The sequence below is a fragment of the Macrobrachium nipponense genome, chromosome 17 (genome assembly GCF_015104395.2).
Source record: "Macrobrachium nipponense isolate FS-2020 chromosome 17, ASM1510439v2, whole genome shotgun sequence".
Classification (NCBI taxonomy): Eukaryota; Metazoa; Arthropoda; class Malacostraca; order Decapoda; family Palaemonidae; genus Macrobrachium; species Macrobrachium nipponense.
In genome coordinates this window covers 71395434-71410640 of record NC_087210.1, presented here as the reverse complement: position 1 = coordinate 71410640, position 15207 = coordinate 71395434, and the positions used below count along the sequence as shown (strand labels likewise).

At 39.6% G+C, this 15207-nt stretch overlaps 1 protein-coding gene across 1 annotated transcript in view; it reads right to left on the bottom strand.

Annotated features, from left to right (window-relative positions):
• LOC135195948 (eIF-2-alpha kinase GCN2-like) overlaps window positions 1-15207 on the bottom strand; it is a 153288-nt gene that overhangs the window by 21590 nt on the left and 116491 nt on the right. The window contains exons 18-23 of the mRNA XM_064222451.1: window positions 14579-14824; window positions 14000-14154; window positions 3906-3963; window positions 3422-3529; window positions 3050-3131; window positions 2902-2925 (exon numbers count right to left, since the gene is read on the bottom strand). Coding sequence (XP_064078521.1) covers window positions 2902-2925; window positions 3050-3131; window positions 3422-3529; window positions 3906-3963; window positions 14000-14154; window positions 14579-14824 — 673 coding nt within the window. The remainder of the gene's footprint in view (window positions 1-2901; window positions 2926-3049; window positions 3132-3421; window positions 3530-3905; window positions 3964-13999; window positions 14155-14578; window positions 14825-15207) is intronic.

Genomic DNA, 15207 nt, shown 5'->3' with positions numbered 1-15207 from the left:
GATATATATATATATTTATATTTATCTTTCGTCTTTTCATTAACCCTCTTACGCCGAGCAGTAAAAAAAAATGTCACTCCGTGTGCCGGAAAGGTGTTTCCAGAGTGAGCGCGAAGTGGAATAAAATATTTTTTTCAAAAATCCACGCGCGCTTAGTTTCAAAATTAAGAAGTTCATTTTTGGCTCCTTTTTTGTCATTGCCTGAAGTTTAGTATGCAACCCTCAGAATGAAAAAATTATCATTATCATATATAAATAATGTGATATATGATATTCAAAAACGAAATTTCATATATAACTTGTATTCAGAATCGCGCTGTGCGCAAAAAAAAAAAAAACAAAAAAACGGTTAAGTAACAATTTACTTTTTTTTCGTTTAATGTACACTAAATTGCATCATTTTGGTATATACACATTGTAACACGATAAAAGCAACACAAGAAAGTATATATCACAAAATATGCATGAAGTCGTACGCGCGGGACGTCAACTACATATTTTTTTCAAAAATTCACCATAATCTAAATATTGTCCCTAGAGACTTCCAATTTCTTTTTCAAATGAAGACAATGATTGAATCTTACTATACTGTAAGAGTATTAGCTTACCATTTGGCAGTTTGTCGACCATATCTGATGGTTAAAGTTGACCGAACGTCAATTTTTTCATATATAATTTTTTTATATGCAATTATTTTGGAAATAAGAAAAGCTACAACCTTCAAATATTTGTTTGTTTATTCTAACTGAAATTGCGCACATTTCATATATAAAACTCTATGAATGCCTATATGAAACGGAGGCAAATATTCCGAGAATGGGACGTACGCATTTCGTAGATTTGTGGCGGAGAACCCGCGCCCGGAGGGAAGGAAAAATTTTTTTTTTAAATTTACCATAATCTAAATATTTTTGCTAGAGACTTTGAAATTTGTTTCAAGATGAAGATAAAATGACTGAATATTACTAAGACTGTAAGAGTTTAGCTTACAATTGCGTTTTTCGACCATTTCGGTAGAGTCAAAGTTTGACTCGAACGTGGTTTCTTTCTATTTATCTCGTGAATTTTATATGCAATTTCAAATGAAAAGCTACAACCTCACTTATTTTTTTTTTGTATTCTACATTGAACTTGCACACATTTTCATATATAAAACTTTATGTAACGGCTATTTAAAATGGTGGGGCAAACATTCCACATCGCACTAGATTTATTTCGGAAGAGTTACCGCGCGGCCGTAAGAAAATTTTATTTTTTTCATAATTTCACCATAAATCGAAGATATTGTCTAGAGACTTCCATTTGTTTCGCAAAATTAAGGTAAATTGCTCTTAAATATTACTAGAATTAATAAGCGTTTTAGCTTACAGTTGCTTTTTTTTGACATTTTCGGTAGAGTCCCAAGTGACCAAGGTAAAATTTTGGCAATATCGTTATTTATCTGAAATATCTCAAAACTGATAAAAGCTACAACCATGGGTTTGTTTTTGAGGTTGTATTGTGCATGAATTGCGCACATTTCCATATATAAAGTTTTATATAACGGTTCATTTAAACTGGTGCAACATTACCACAATCGATGTTTGAATTTTTTTCGGAAGAGTTACCACGCGGACGTAAGGAAAAAGGTTTTTTTCATAAATTCCCATAATCGAAATATTGTGCTAGAACTTCCCAATTAGTTTTCAAAATTAAGGTAAATGATTGAATATTTTACTAAATATAAGAGTTTTTAGCTTTCACAATTGCGTTTTTGACCATTTCGGTAGTCAAGTTTGACCGAAGGTGAAATTTTGGGCAATATCGTTATTTATACGAAATATCTCAAAACTGATAAAGCTACAATCATGAGTATTTTATTTTTGATTCTACATTAAATATGTGCACATTTTTCCATATATAATACTCACGAAACGCTAATTTACAATGGTAACAAAAATTAATGTCAAAGTGACGAAATCATTTCAGCGATGTGTTACAGATCCTTTTTAGTGGCGGCAAGAAAGAAATTCACTGCTTGCCGCCTGCGTAACGATTGTAAAACAAACATACCTTGATCCGTGAACTCCCAGCCATCCCCCAAGGCGCGTGATTCAAAAGTTTTTTAGGCTGGTAGGCCCCTATAAGTATTTTTCCGCAAATTGTAAAAAAACTTTTGTAAGTCGACGTAAAATATGTCTAGTCCGGCAACACAGGATACAAAAAATTTCAACGGTAAATACGTCCAGTCGGCGTAGAGGGTTAATAATAATTTTTGTTGGAAAATTTTCTTAAAAATTCATGATATTAAATTTATATGCCCCCGTGTTGTTTTCCAAAATGTAACTGTTTTTCTGGAAGAAATCAGTGAGAGAGTTTCTTGTTTACTGCGGTATCCTTCAAGGTTTGGCTAGCCTATGGCGACTCCTCCTCTCTGTAGAGTGAAATCGCCCTTATGGCTAATCTGTAGCGTCAGTTTGTATATTAAGCCTTCTTTTTTGACTATGGTGTTCTTTGTAAAAGTCAGTGTGCCCTCAGTAAAGGGTCCGAATAGGACCAAGTATCGCTACTTGTTTTTTTTGACAAGGTGTTCCTTTGTGAGCCAAAAAACTCTTTATATATATATATATTATATATATATATATATATTATATAAATCTATCATATATATATATATATTATATATTATAATATATATATCTATATATTAATATATATATATAATCTATATAGATACATACATCATACATACATACATACATATATACATAAATACTATATATATATATATCATTCATATATATATATTATATATATATATAATATATATATATATATATTATATAAAGAACCAGGAGTAATAATCCTTACAGTTACCTTCGTTAAACAATTTAACTAAAATCATAAAGTCCTAATAATTACCAGTATTTTTGGAGTCACTTCTTGCTTACCTGGATACAGCAAGGACGCTGAAATTCTGAGTCCTTCATAGAGCCTCATATATCTATCAAGAGGAGTTTCTTTCCATCATTCTGCCAAGCAGTGCCTGAAGAATCACTGATCATCTTACTGTTGCTTTTGTCACCACCCATCAGCATGAACCAATTAGGAATACCCCGATTCTCTACAAAACTCTCTGCTTCTTCTGTAGTCTGATAACATGGAAAATAGTCAATCATTCACTAAATAAAGCTGTACAACAGTGTCCCAACTCTTCATCATAACAAAAATCAAGAATTTGTAAATAAAGTACAGTACTACTTTTCAATATCACAACCCTTGTTCAATAATTTTTATTTTTAACACATCCTAAACTATTTACGTATTAGAAAAATCTGAATGTACTTCACTGAGATGTTAAGTATTATAATCAAAGAGTACAATGTAAGAATATGAAAACGTCAAAAGATGGATGGTTTTCTTTTTTAAAATCTAGCCAAACCTGGTTTAAAATGCTCCTATAAACTTCATGGTTGCCCTTTGCACTAATTTGTTTAGTAAAGCACACAATTTTATTTCTCTCAACACTTAGTCCACTATATTGTAAGGTCTGTATATAAATAAAATTTAACAACAGGAAATCTATAAAAACGACCAAGAAGTGTAAATGATCAGCTGAAATTATTGACAGCTCTCAGCTGAAACATATCAACACGACTTTGAAGCTGCTTTTTGTCCCACAGCCACACTAATACGCTATCGCACCAAAACCACAACCTGACCTGTCCATTGGAATAAACATGTAAATAGCATAAAACCAAAATTAACTCAGAATTCATGTTCAAATAGACTCTCACAATGCCATTCTGGAAGTTTTTTAACAGATAAGTGAATTACTATAGGGAAAACAGATGTTATTTTTTCTTATAATGAGGTTTACCTGCAGCAACCTTCGTAACATCACTCCTCCCTGACGGCTTGCTAACTGACTGATTCACATACACAACCAACAAACTTATCCAGAAAAGCTGATGCCAAATGCTGCTGGAATTTCATAGTTGTTTTGATTTACACAATTTACTTCTGAAAGAAATACAACAATGAAGCCTGTTACAAGAAATAGTTTATCTAACTAAACTAACAGCAAATCTACAGCATTTCTAGTTTCATAAATTCTGAGTTTTAACTCATTTTCCTCTAAACACCTCAAATGATTACTGTGAAACACTTGACTTTTCAGTCCAACATGGCACAATCCTACTAATCCTTCAAGTTTTACAAGTGATAAAATAAAAATTTACGTTGATGTCCAATGTTCATTCATGTACATACATTAAGACAAATTTACTACCCCTTCAAACTAGTTTAGTTGAAAGGACCAAAATTTTTCTGATTATTCCATTTAGAAATTGAATGATTCAATGGCTGAAACACATTCGATACACTTATTTATATTACTGTCGATCGTCATGGCAGTAGCTATAATTTTTTGTCCACTGCCATATAGAAACTGATTATGTTCATTACTGTAGGTAGTTTAGTTCATTAGGTATGATATAAATGAAAATTTCTGGCTCAGCTCGTGTCCGCTTGCGCGAAATATCCTTTAATCTATATTTCTAGGGTAACTGTACTAACACATAACAGAGAAAAAGATAAATAAAAATAAAGAAAAAGGTCAGTATGACTGACTCGCTCACGCCTCTCGGAGGATGTCGTTATGAACACTAGTCGAGTGAGACCACTACCACGAGCCAAATGCCCAGAGCAATTCCCCTACAAACCTCCAAGAAAAAAAAGAGAAAAAAAAAGGGGGGGACGTCCACAGGGGGATCAGCTCGTACTACTACTACACCATCCCATGCTTGCGACTGCTGCGCCTCTAGTGTCCATCCTTTTTCGTTAGCTCGCACAATCACAAGTGCTATTTTTCTCTCTGTGTATTTTGTGCCCTTTTCTTCGATTTTCGATAATGGGAGCGTGCAGCTATTGCAGCGGCTATAGTTTCAGTACTCAGTATTTTACGGTTAGCGAGTTTTTTCCGTCTCCCCCCCGATACGGTATTTTTGCGTTTTTTAGGTATAGATACGTTCTCGGGGGCTGGAAGCATGGCAGCATGGTCCCCTGCCGCATGTTGGGTTCGTTCTTGGTCTCCCAATACCTAAACATCCTTATTATTGTATCTCTCTATTTTTGATTATCGACGTTATTACGTCTACTCCAGTTGTTTATACATGTATGTATTGTCACCTTATGTAGGCTTTTTTCTATCCAGACCGCTATCCAGTTCTTAGTATCGGCCCCTGACTAGCTTTGAGTGGTAGACTTGCCTTCGGGCTAGTCGCACACTCCTGGATTTTTTTTCTCCTGCTATTTTTCCTCTTTCTTCATTTTTATTATATATTATATTTTTATGTTTTGTTATGTTAGGTTAGTTTGGCGTCTGGCTTAGCTAGTCCTGGCTCTTAGACCTAGTCCTACGTTGATCAGTTCGGTCCGCTTCCTCATAGCTTCTCTCACCTGATCATTTGTTTGCGCCCTATGGGCCTACATGCTACCGCTTTTCAGTTCTGGTTGCCTTCCCGTAGCTTCTCTCTGATCAGTTGGTTGGCCTGGGCTTGGATTACCGTATCTTAGTTTACCGCCTCGTGGTCACTACGTGATCAGAGTCAGCCCAGGCGCCTGCCAGTCCCCGCTTCCCCCTCTCCCGCTCTCCCATAGAGTCGGGCGGGGGGTTGGGATCGGTCTGTCCTTGCTCGCCCAGCATGCCGAGCCTGCCTCCCCCTTCCCCCCACCGGAGTGCCTGGATATCCGACAGTCCCTGACTTGGTCCGACCTCTCCCTTCTCAGAAGGCTCGGCCGAGGTGGTACGTTGTGGGGGGCTCCGGCCTTCCCCCCTCCTTACTTCTTGTTCGCTCCGGGTTAGCATCGAGTCCCTGTATGTCATCTACGCCCTTCCCTCCTTACTAGAGCTCCTCCCTATCTGAGTCCTGATATCCAGCGGAAGGGTATAGTCCACCATAGTTGTACCGAGCATACAATAGGTCTTTACTAACCGTACCGTATGCTGAGTTACTACACTCCGCTTCACTGGACCTAGTCCGGTTACTTGCATGTAGGTTTAAGTTATCTTTAAGTTTATCTAAGTTTTCTTAAACCATCCCCACCCCTCCCTTAGTATTTACCGGATCCCTCTCCGGGATTATAGCCTATTCAGGCAATGCAGGGAGGGGTTATGCCCTAATTTTTTCCGAGCTCCGCCAGCGTAACGGAGGTTCTTTTGTCCTTATCTGTAAGTTTTACCCTTTATATACTCATGTGTCTTCCCACTTACAGGCCACAACTGTGAGCATCCGGGTTGTTCCCGCTACACTTCAGGACCCCTGGTGGACACGAAGTTTGCCGGTCCCATGCTCCCATGCGCGACTCAGCACGGGGACATCCGAGGCTGGTAACCATGAGACGTGTACCATATGTTACGATCTTTGAGCCAGCTTTTGGAAGGCGTAAGTATTTCCATCTCCGCATGCCGCTCCGCTTCCTTTTTTAGTTTCTTAAGTTTTCATCATTACTTAACTTAAGGCATCGAGTTTAAGTTATATCCTAAGTTTTAGTTTTTAAGTGGTTCTAATCTAAATATATCCTCTCTTACAGGCTCCGGCAGTAAGAGATACGGCTTGGCTACCCTAGGCGTGCCTGTGGTCGGAGTTTTGGCAAGAACGACGCCAAGGGTCAGCCCTAACTACTGAGAAGCGTTTAGCTTTGTTTAAGCTTCCCCGGAGGCAAGGCGACTTGTGTACTTCGACCCGGTAGAGGCCGGACCCCTCTAATTGCCTTTATCCCAAACAACAGCTGGCGGCCTCCTTGACTGACAAGAACCATGATATCTCCACGGATGTCGGCAACCCTGGATATAAATGCTGAACTATGGTAGGATAGACGACCTGTGGTCGAGGTAAGTAATGGCAGGTACCCAAGGGTCCCCCCTTGGGAGTGACTGTTTTTCTTCTACCCCTGCAACTTCCCATCCTTCCCAGGCTTTACGGTGATGAGTTATATACTCCTCCAGATGCTCGGTTAGGCCTAAGATCAGTCAAAAGCAAAAAAAAAAAAAAAAAAAAAAAAAAAAAAAAAAATAAAAAAAAAAAAAAAAAAAAAAAAAAAAAAAAAAAAAAAAAAAAAAAAAAAAAAAAAAAAAAAGAAAAAAAAAAAAAAAAAAAAAAAAAAAAAAAAAAAAAAAAAAAAAAAAAAAAAAAAAAAAAAAAAAAAAAAAAAAAAAAAAAAGAAAAAAAAAAAAAAAAAAAAAAAAAAAAAAAAAAAAAAAAGAAAAAAAAAAAAAAAAAAAAAAAAAAAAAAAAAAAAAAAAAAAAAAAAAAAAAAAAAAAAAAAAAAAAAAAAAAAAAAAAAAAAAACAAAAAAAAAAAAAAGCATATGACCTTGACTAAGACTTCATCGTCCCTCGAAGAGACGTCTCGTCTTCTGCCTTCGTGCGTAAGTCTCCGGCTCGTAATCCCGGCCCAGACATGGTCTAAATGGTCTAGCTCCGGCTCAAATAGTCCCCTTTCAAAGAGTAGCCTACGGAGAAATCCCGCACCCCCGTCAGTATCACCCAATTCCACTACCTTTGGTGCCTATTTCATAGTCTCCCCCCCCTCCACCTCCGCCAGCGCTCCGGCTCTGGACACCAATGCTGGCCTGTTGCAAAAGGTGGCCGACTTGGTAGGCTCCTTAAGACACGAGTATGGAACTATGATGATCTCGCCGTTCCGGATAGGTATTCTCAGGAGACTATTTAGCCGTGCCTAAGAGTAAGCCCTCTCCTTCCCCTTCACACTCTAACACTAGTGGATCCTCAGCTTCCCCCTTATGACTCTCTGCCCGCTTTTCTCCATGAACAACCCTTTGGAGTAGCGTCATATGCTCCCTTCCAAGATGGTCTCATCTCCATACCGGAGTTTGGAACTCGAAGAATATAGGACTTCGAGTTCTACCCTGAAGGCCCTACAGCCCTCCCTTCATAGGCTACGCTAGGCTCACGCCTTCGGCTATGGTAGAGATGACAGGGTACCAAAGAGACAGTCCTCTATTCTCGGGACCAGGCCCAACAGAATGGCTTAGATGTCTAGACGACATGGACTGTTTCGAATACCAAGATCCAACCATTCAAAAGGTCCCCTTACCTTTTCACGATGGACGAAGGTACCCGCTCCTTTCCTTACCAAATGGCGGGTCGACCATCTCACGCTCCAGAAAGGGTGAACCCATGGCTCGATGAAAGAAGCAGACCCCACTTCTCCGTTGTCTCCCGTCCAATTTGAGTAAATTATGGAGGACTTGCCTGAACATTTCACAGCTGGCAAACTCAAACCTTGACTGTGCTATGGAGCAGTTTGGTGAAAAGCTGCCCAGGCGTCCCTGATAGTCCTTGCATTCAAGCGGAGTTTTGACTCGAAAACACACGACTAAAAAAAGCCAGGTCAATCAACCTGAATGGCTAATTTCGAGGTAGCAACCATGGCTTATGGTTCAGAACCAATTTTTAAGCTTATGACAAAGCCCTGACTCAAACGGTGCAGTCAGACATGTTCGAGTGTGCCACTGCTAGAACAATTGCAGAAAGCTGTATTGCTAGAGGCAACCATTCGGCATGAACCGAATAGGTGTACGTTCCCTCTAACTCTGGGGCGCAGATCTCTTCCCAGAGGCTATGGTAAAGGAAGTACAGCAGAGTGCTACGAGGTTGAACCAAAGCCTTAAGGACCGTTGGGGTCCTTACGGCTAGGAGAAGGCAAGACTTGACACAAAAGGTAAGGGACAAGGAAGCCTAGACCATTTCCAACTTACCATAAAGAAGCAGCCGCGCTTCCTCACAGTTCCTACAGTGCCGTTAGTGCAGCAGTCAGCCCTCCACTTCCTTAAAGGGTCCATCACAGCCTATTTATGTGATATCCACCCTCAGCCTCACCCTCCACCTCATACCCATCTCTCAGCTTACAATCCAAAGGGGGCCTTCGAGAGTCAAGCTTCTCAGATAATGGCCGGCTCGAACAAGGAACCAGAGGTAAGCGGTCCTTTCGTGGGAAGAGGATCGGGACGGCCCCTATCATAGGGGAAAGCACTTCAGAGGAGGTCGAGGGGGGTTACCAAACAATGAGGTGGACTTCAGGTAGGAGGGAGGCGTTTCACTTTCGCCACCGGTGGGAACTTCAGCGTGGGTCAGAGCAATAGTGTCAACAGTGCTGGTTGGAGCTGGTTTGACGAACCACTCCGGCCGACCTTTCCGTCAACTTTCCTTCCAGAATGGACAGAAGTGACGCAGAGGACCTCCTTCAGAAGGAGCTATAGTCAAAGTCAAGAGATTAAAATTTCAAGTCGCTTGTTCAGCGTCCCAATGAAAGGCTCAAACAAAAGAAGGTAATCTTAGCCTTGTCCCTTAAACTTACCATCCGCTCGACAAAATTCAAGATGCTCACGATCTCACAGTGCGGACCTTACTTCCCCTGTGGGGCCGTCACCACTCTATCGATCTTACAGACCGCGCCCTTTTACCTATCATATCCCTATTGCAAGACACTCCGTCCGTATCTGGGAGTTCAGCTAGGAGACCAGACGTTCTTGCTCCTTCAAGGTAGTCCCGTTCGGCTCACCGTGGCACCCAGGGTGTTCACGAGCTAGCGGAAGTAGTAGTGCAACAGCTCAGCTCAAGGGATTATGGTAGTAGCGTAATCTCGCGATTGTTGATCTGGGCCCCATCATCGAGAATGCACAAGGCCCACTGTAAAGTTGATTCCAATTCCTAGAATATCTAGGGTCAGATAAACAGATCGCAAGTCCCTACTCCACCCCATAGTCAAACTTGCAGTGGCTAGGCATTCAATGGAATCTATCCTCACACACTCTAGTCGATTCCATCCACCAAAAGGAAAGAAATAGCGAAGTCATCAAGCATTTCTAAGTCACGAAACCTAGGCATCGGGAGAGCTCAGGAAATGACTCCTCGGCTCTCTCCAGTTTGCTTCGGTAACGAAACTCTATGAAAGCCAAACTGAACAGATTCTAACCAGGATCTGCCGCTTCTCGAGCAATGTTAGGTCATGGACAAGCTATCCTCAGTACCTCTGATTCCTAAAGAACCGGCTTCGGCCGGGGGCAAAAGTCAAGAATCTGGCAGTGTCAGTCCCCTCTTCAGTTCCCTCCACCAGGGATTACCATCCACACAGACGCGTCCTTAAGCGCTGTGGAGGGTACTCCCATGTCCACAAAGAAGGTGCAAGGAATTTGGTCACCCCAGTTCCGTCAGTTCCATATAAACAGTACTGGAGGAACTGGCATTCCCTCTGACTCTGAAAAGATTACGCCCACCAAGGTACTCCCCATAAAGCTAGTCCTTGGACAGCGCATTGGTAGTACATTGCTAAACAGAGGAGGCCTTCCAAGTCACGTCAATCTAAATCACTCATGATGCCATCTTCTCCCTGAAGACAACATTCAGTTGGCATCTTTCCTCCACCCATCATAGCTGGAGTAAGAAAACGTCATAGCAGACGCCCGATCCCGATCATACCCCTAGAGTCGGAATGGTCTCTAGCCGAGAGTTTCGTTCCAATGGATCCTTCAAAGATCCCCAGGCTAAGGTGATCTCTTCGCATCACAAGCGAACCACAAAACTACCGTGTTATGTAAGCCCCCAACCTGGACCCTCTGGCTTACTCCAACGGACGCCCTGGCTCTGACTGGAACACTGGGAGGAAGATTTCACGTCTTCTCCTCCAGTGAATCTCCCTTATGAAGGTCTTAGACAACCTCCGGACATTCAGGGGTTCCAAGTGGCCTCTAGTAGCCCAAGACTGGGCGAAGAGCAATTGGTACCCCCTGTCCTGGACTGGTCCTTCGTCCCTTCGATCCCCAGTCCAAGCTCTCCCATTCAGTACAAACGAAGAACTGTGTTTTCGCTTCCTCAGGGATTCTCAAAAACCCTAACTTTATTGGATTTATGAAGTTTGCGGCAAAAGAGATGCGAATATTGAACCGCAGACTATTCTTTCCTGAATCCGATAAAAGGGATTCAACTTTGAGGCACTATGATGCTGCCGTCAAAAAGTACAATCTTCCTGAGAGAGTTCAGAAGATATCAGTATCATGAGTTAATTCTTGCTATATCCTTTTATCAGATCTTTATTTGAAAGGGTTTAAGCAGCTAGCACGATTTACGACAACAAGTCAGCATTGAAAAAGAATATTTTCACTTGGATTTACACATAGACTTGACAGATGCCTATTTTCTCGTCTATTCCTACAGCATGTGCTAGACTTAGGCCCTCTGACCAGGCCTACGTCAGTTTCGATTGTTCTTAAACGATGTTCTAAAACTGGCTCCGAAACGCGTACTGACACATGCTCGTTTCATTGTGCTCTAAGAAAAACTCTGTTTTTATTAAGCCTAGCTTCTTAGGAGCAGACATTTCATAACTGTTCGCTTTATCCAGAGATCTCGGATCATATTCAATTTCCCTTCCCACTGGGGACGTGCTACTTTTCTCCGGAACGTAATCTTTTTTAGCAAAGAAATGATAGGATCCTTTGATGAGTGGAACCTTGGCGGTAATACCCCTTCCACAAGATGTTTCCCTTTGTTCCGGTTCAACCTTACGAACTTGTTCTATCCAGGACCTCCTCTTCCTCATCGGGGCCCTCTTTAGGGAGGGAAAACGGTGGTACTTTTATCCACTAAAGCATCAGCAACACATCCTTGTCCTTATCAAACAAGCCAATCCTGACTCCTTTCCAAAAGCCACTTGATGTCAGGGCAGTGCCACCTCAATTATTAACTGGTTCCAACATATGAATTTTGCTGATTTAAAGAAGTCTACGGATGGAAATCGCCGACAGTGTTTCAAACGTCACTACCTTAAGTCCTTGGAAGCTCTGAAATTCCCAGCAGTGACAGCGGGTAACATAGGTTTTCCCCTGACTCTAGCTAGATTATAGTAGCGAGAATTCAGTCCTCCTTTCTACCTCCTCACCCAACCGTTCCGTCTATTCCTGCCTTGTTCATTACACTTACCTGTGTCTTAGCTGCTTTATGAGTGTATAGTGCCCCTTTTGTCTGGTTTAGGGACACTCCCCTCTGATTACCATACTGATCTCATAGATGTTATCCGCCTTATTTTTTATGCTAGGATACATCATAATCAATTTTACGGGTTTTTGTAATTAAGTTATATACATTCCTAAGATATTTTATTTATCAATTGCTCAATATTTTAATGTAAATTTTTACTAAATTGCTAGTTCTATTTTTGATACTGTTTTTTGTTACACAGATTTATTGTGATAGGTAATCATTGTACCTATTGTATATATGTAAATTACCTTATATTAGTTAACATAACTTAGATTTAAGGGTAATTTAAGCATAATTCTGATTTTTGTTTTACTGTGTACTTGTATCTTTTTAGCAATTATATTCATTCTTTTATTTTGTATCTTTTATTTGAGACCTATTTTTGTTTTATTATATTTTATTTACTTTGTTTACAATCTGTGCTGTTTTCTCTGGTACGTATTTCGCGCAAGCGACACGAGCTGAGCCCAGAAAAAGGAGTTTTTGACGTAAGGAAAAATCTATTTCTGGGCGATTGGCTCGTGTCGCCAGCGAAATACCCCCCCTACCCATCCCTTCGCTCAAGATTTGTCTGCTAACTTCAGGATGGCCACTAGAGGCGCAGCAGTCGCAAGCATGGGATGGTGTAGTAGTAGTTACGAGCTGCTCCCTCTGTGGGACGGCTCCCTCTTGGAGGGTTTTGTAGTGGGAGATTTCTATTGGCATTGGCTCGTGTAGTGGTCTCACTCGCCTAGTGTTCATACCGACACCCTCCTAGAGGGTGAGCGAGTCAGTCATACTGACCTTTTTTCTTTATTTATTTATTCTCTGGGTATGTGTTAGTACATTTACCCTAGAATAATAGATTAAAGGATATTTCGCTGGCGACGACCGAGCCAATCGCCAGAAATAGATTTTTCCTTACGTCAAAATCCTTTTTGGTTTCTTCCATTCTTATTGAACTCATTACAGCATCTGAAGATAAGACTGAAAATGGTTATGTTAAATCATAAGTGGTTCTTTGGGAGAGCTTTTTTATTTTATATTGTCTTGTTTTTTCCTATAGGTAAGAAACATTTGCATTGGACAGTGAATGCATACTTGCGTCAAGGATATTAGTCCTGCCATACATACTATCAAACTTCTGATTAACTGTCGCAAAACATCCAATTTTGTTCTCTTACAAATATTCATACTTTTGGAATACATAATCCTTAACACAGAAAAACTTCTCACTCAGTGAAAGATTCAGTTTCTTTCAAGTACATGTTTCTTACCTATAGGAGAAAACAAGACAATATAAAAAAAAAAGCTCTCCCAAAGAACCACTTATGATTTAACATAACCATTTTCAGTCTTATCTTCAGATGCTTTAATGAGTTCAATAAGAATGGAAACAACCAAAACAAAAATTTATTTTACATCATACCTAATGAAACTAAACTACCTAACAGTAATGAACATAATCAGTTTCTATATGGCAGGGGACAAAACTTATAGGTACTGCCATGACGATACAACAGTAATCTAAATAAGTGTTAAGAATGTGTTCAGCCATTGAAACATTTCAATTTTAAAATAAAAGCCCAGATTCAAAAGCCCATATAGTATAGATAAATAACAGGACTGTAAGATCCATTAACTGATAAAAATTACTACCAAAATACAGAAAGACATTAATCAGAGTAAAAATTATATGAGTCTTATCATTTGCAATGATATGATGCACAACAAAAATCCTTACCACTGATAAAGCTCAAATAAATAAGTCATATAATTACAAATATGTAGGCATAACTTATATAAGACAAAAAAAAAAAAGATACTCCACATTATTGTGTACGGTACATCACATACCATAGCAGGCAAACTTTGTTTAATAAGGGCAACCACCAAATTATGAACAAAGCGCAACAGAATGTTGCTACTACGAACACAGTTGATTTATATATTCTTCTGTATATAAAATCAATTTACCCATGTTTCTGGATTAGTTGTTCATAACCTCCTCCTTGTGCTAACAATTCCTGAACGATGTTATTCTTCTTCCGAACATCCATCAAAAATTGGCACATAAATCCACAATACAGATGAACATCTGCCACCATCATAGGTTTAAGTTGAACACAATACTGGAAATTACAGAGATAATTTCTATGAGGCCATAATAAAAAAGGATGGTGATGATAATGAATAATTTGCAAGTTGTGAGTATTAAAAATTGCAATAAAACTAGATTTGGTCTTAGATGAGTCCATGCAAACAAAATCGGGTAAGCAACAATGTAAAGGAATATGACCATTCAAATTTCTTTACTCACCAGCTATACGACTATGTTTCACCAACAATGGGATAATTTGTACTCATAGTGGTCAACTCAAACCACTAAATCTACATTTCTTATAAATATACAAATATACAGTGACAAATTTTATGAATAAATTCAACAGTAATTAGTACACTAGAGCAGCTATAATTTGAACCACAGCACAAGTTTTTGACCAAACATAAAAAAAAGAGCAAAGAACCACATGAAGTACCAATAAAATTACTTACTTTTACTCCTAATGTGAAAGCAGTTTCTGTAATATCTTCAATTTCAGATATAATTTGTTTTACAAGTGGTATTAAACTCCTATGGCGAGATGTCAGCCCTTTGTCTTTAAAAGACTTTATGACTTCCTCCACAGGTCCATCTAAAACCAGAAATCCTTTTAGACTTTCTGCAGATGATCGAGCAACCCCAAGGTCCCGCAACCATTCCCCAAGACTTTCAAAAGTCATCCGTTTTCCATTCCATTCCTGCATTTATTTATAAAAATATTAATTACATAAAACAGTTTATTAATAGCAGCACTACGAAAATAAACTTCAGAAAAATGACAATTTGTCCAAAATTGCATTTTTCCTAACTATACAAACCTGAGGTCCTTTTTTTACAATAGGAAGGTACTAGCGGCAGCTGGATAGGTCGTAAGCTTTCGAACAAGGGGTTCGGTAGTTAACTGCTTGTCCGACAGGCGCGCCGCGCGCGACTGGGAGGAAAACAAATCACTTTTGCTTTGGCCCAAGCAAAAACTGCAGAGTGAGGGGTGGCATGAGGTGGGGCTATGTGTAAAAGGACCTCAGGTTTGTATAGTTAGGAAAAAATGCAATTTTGGACAAATTGTCATTTGTTCCGACAC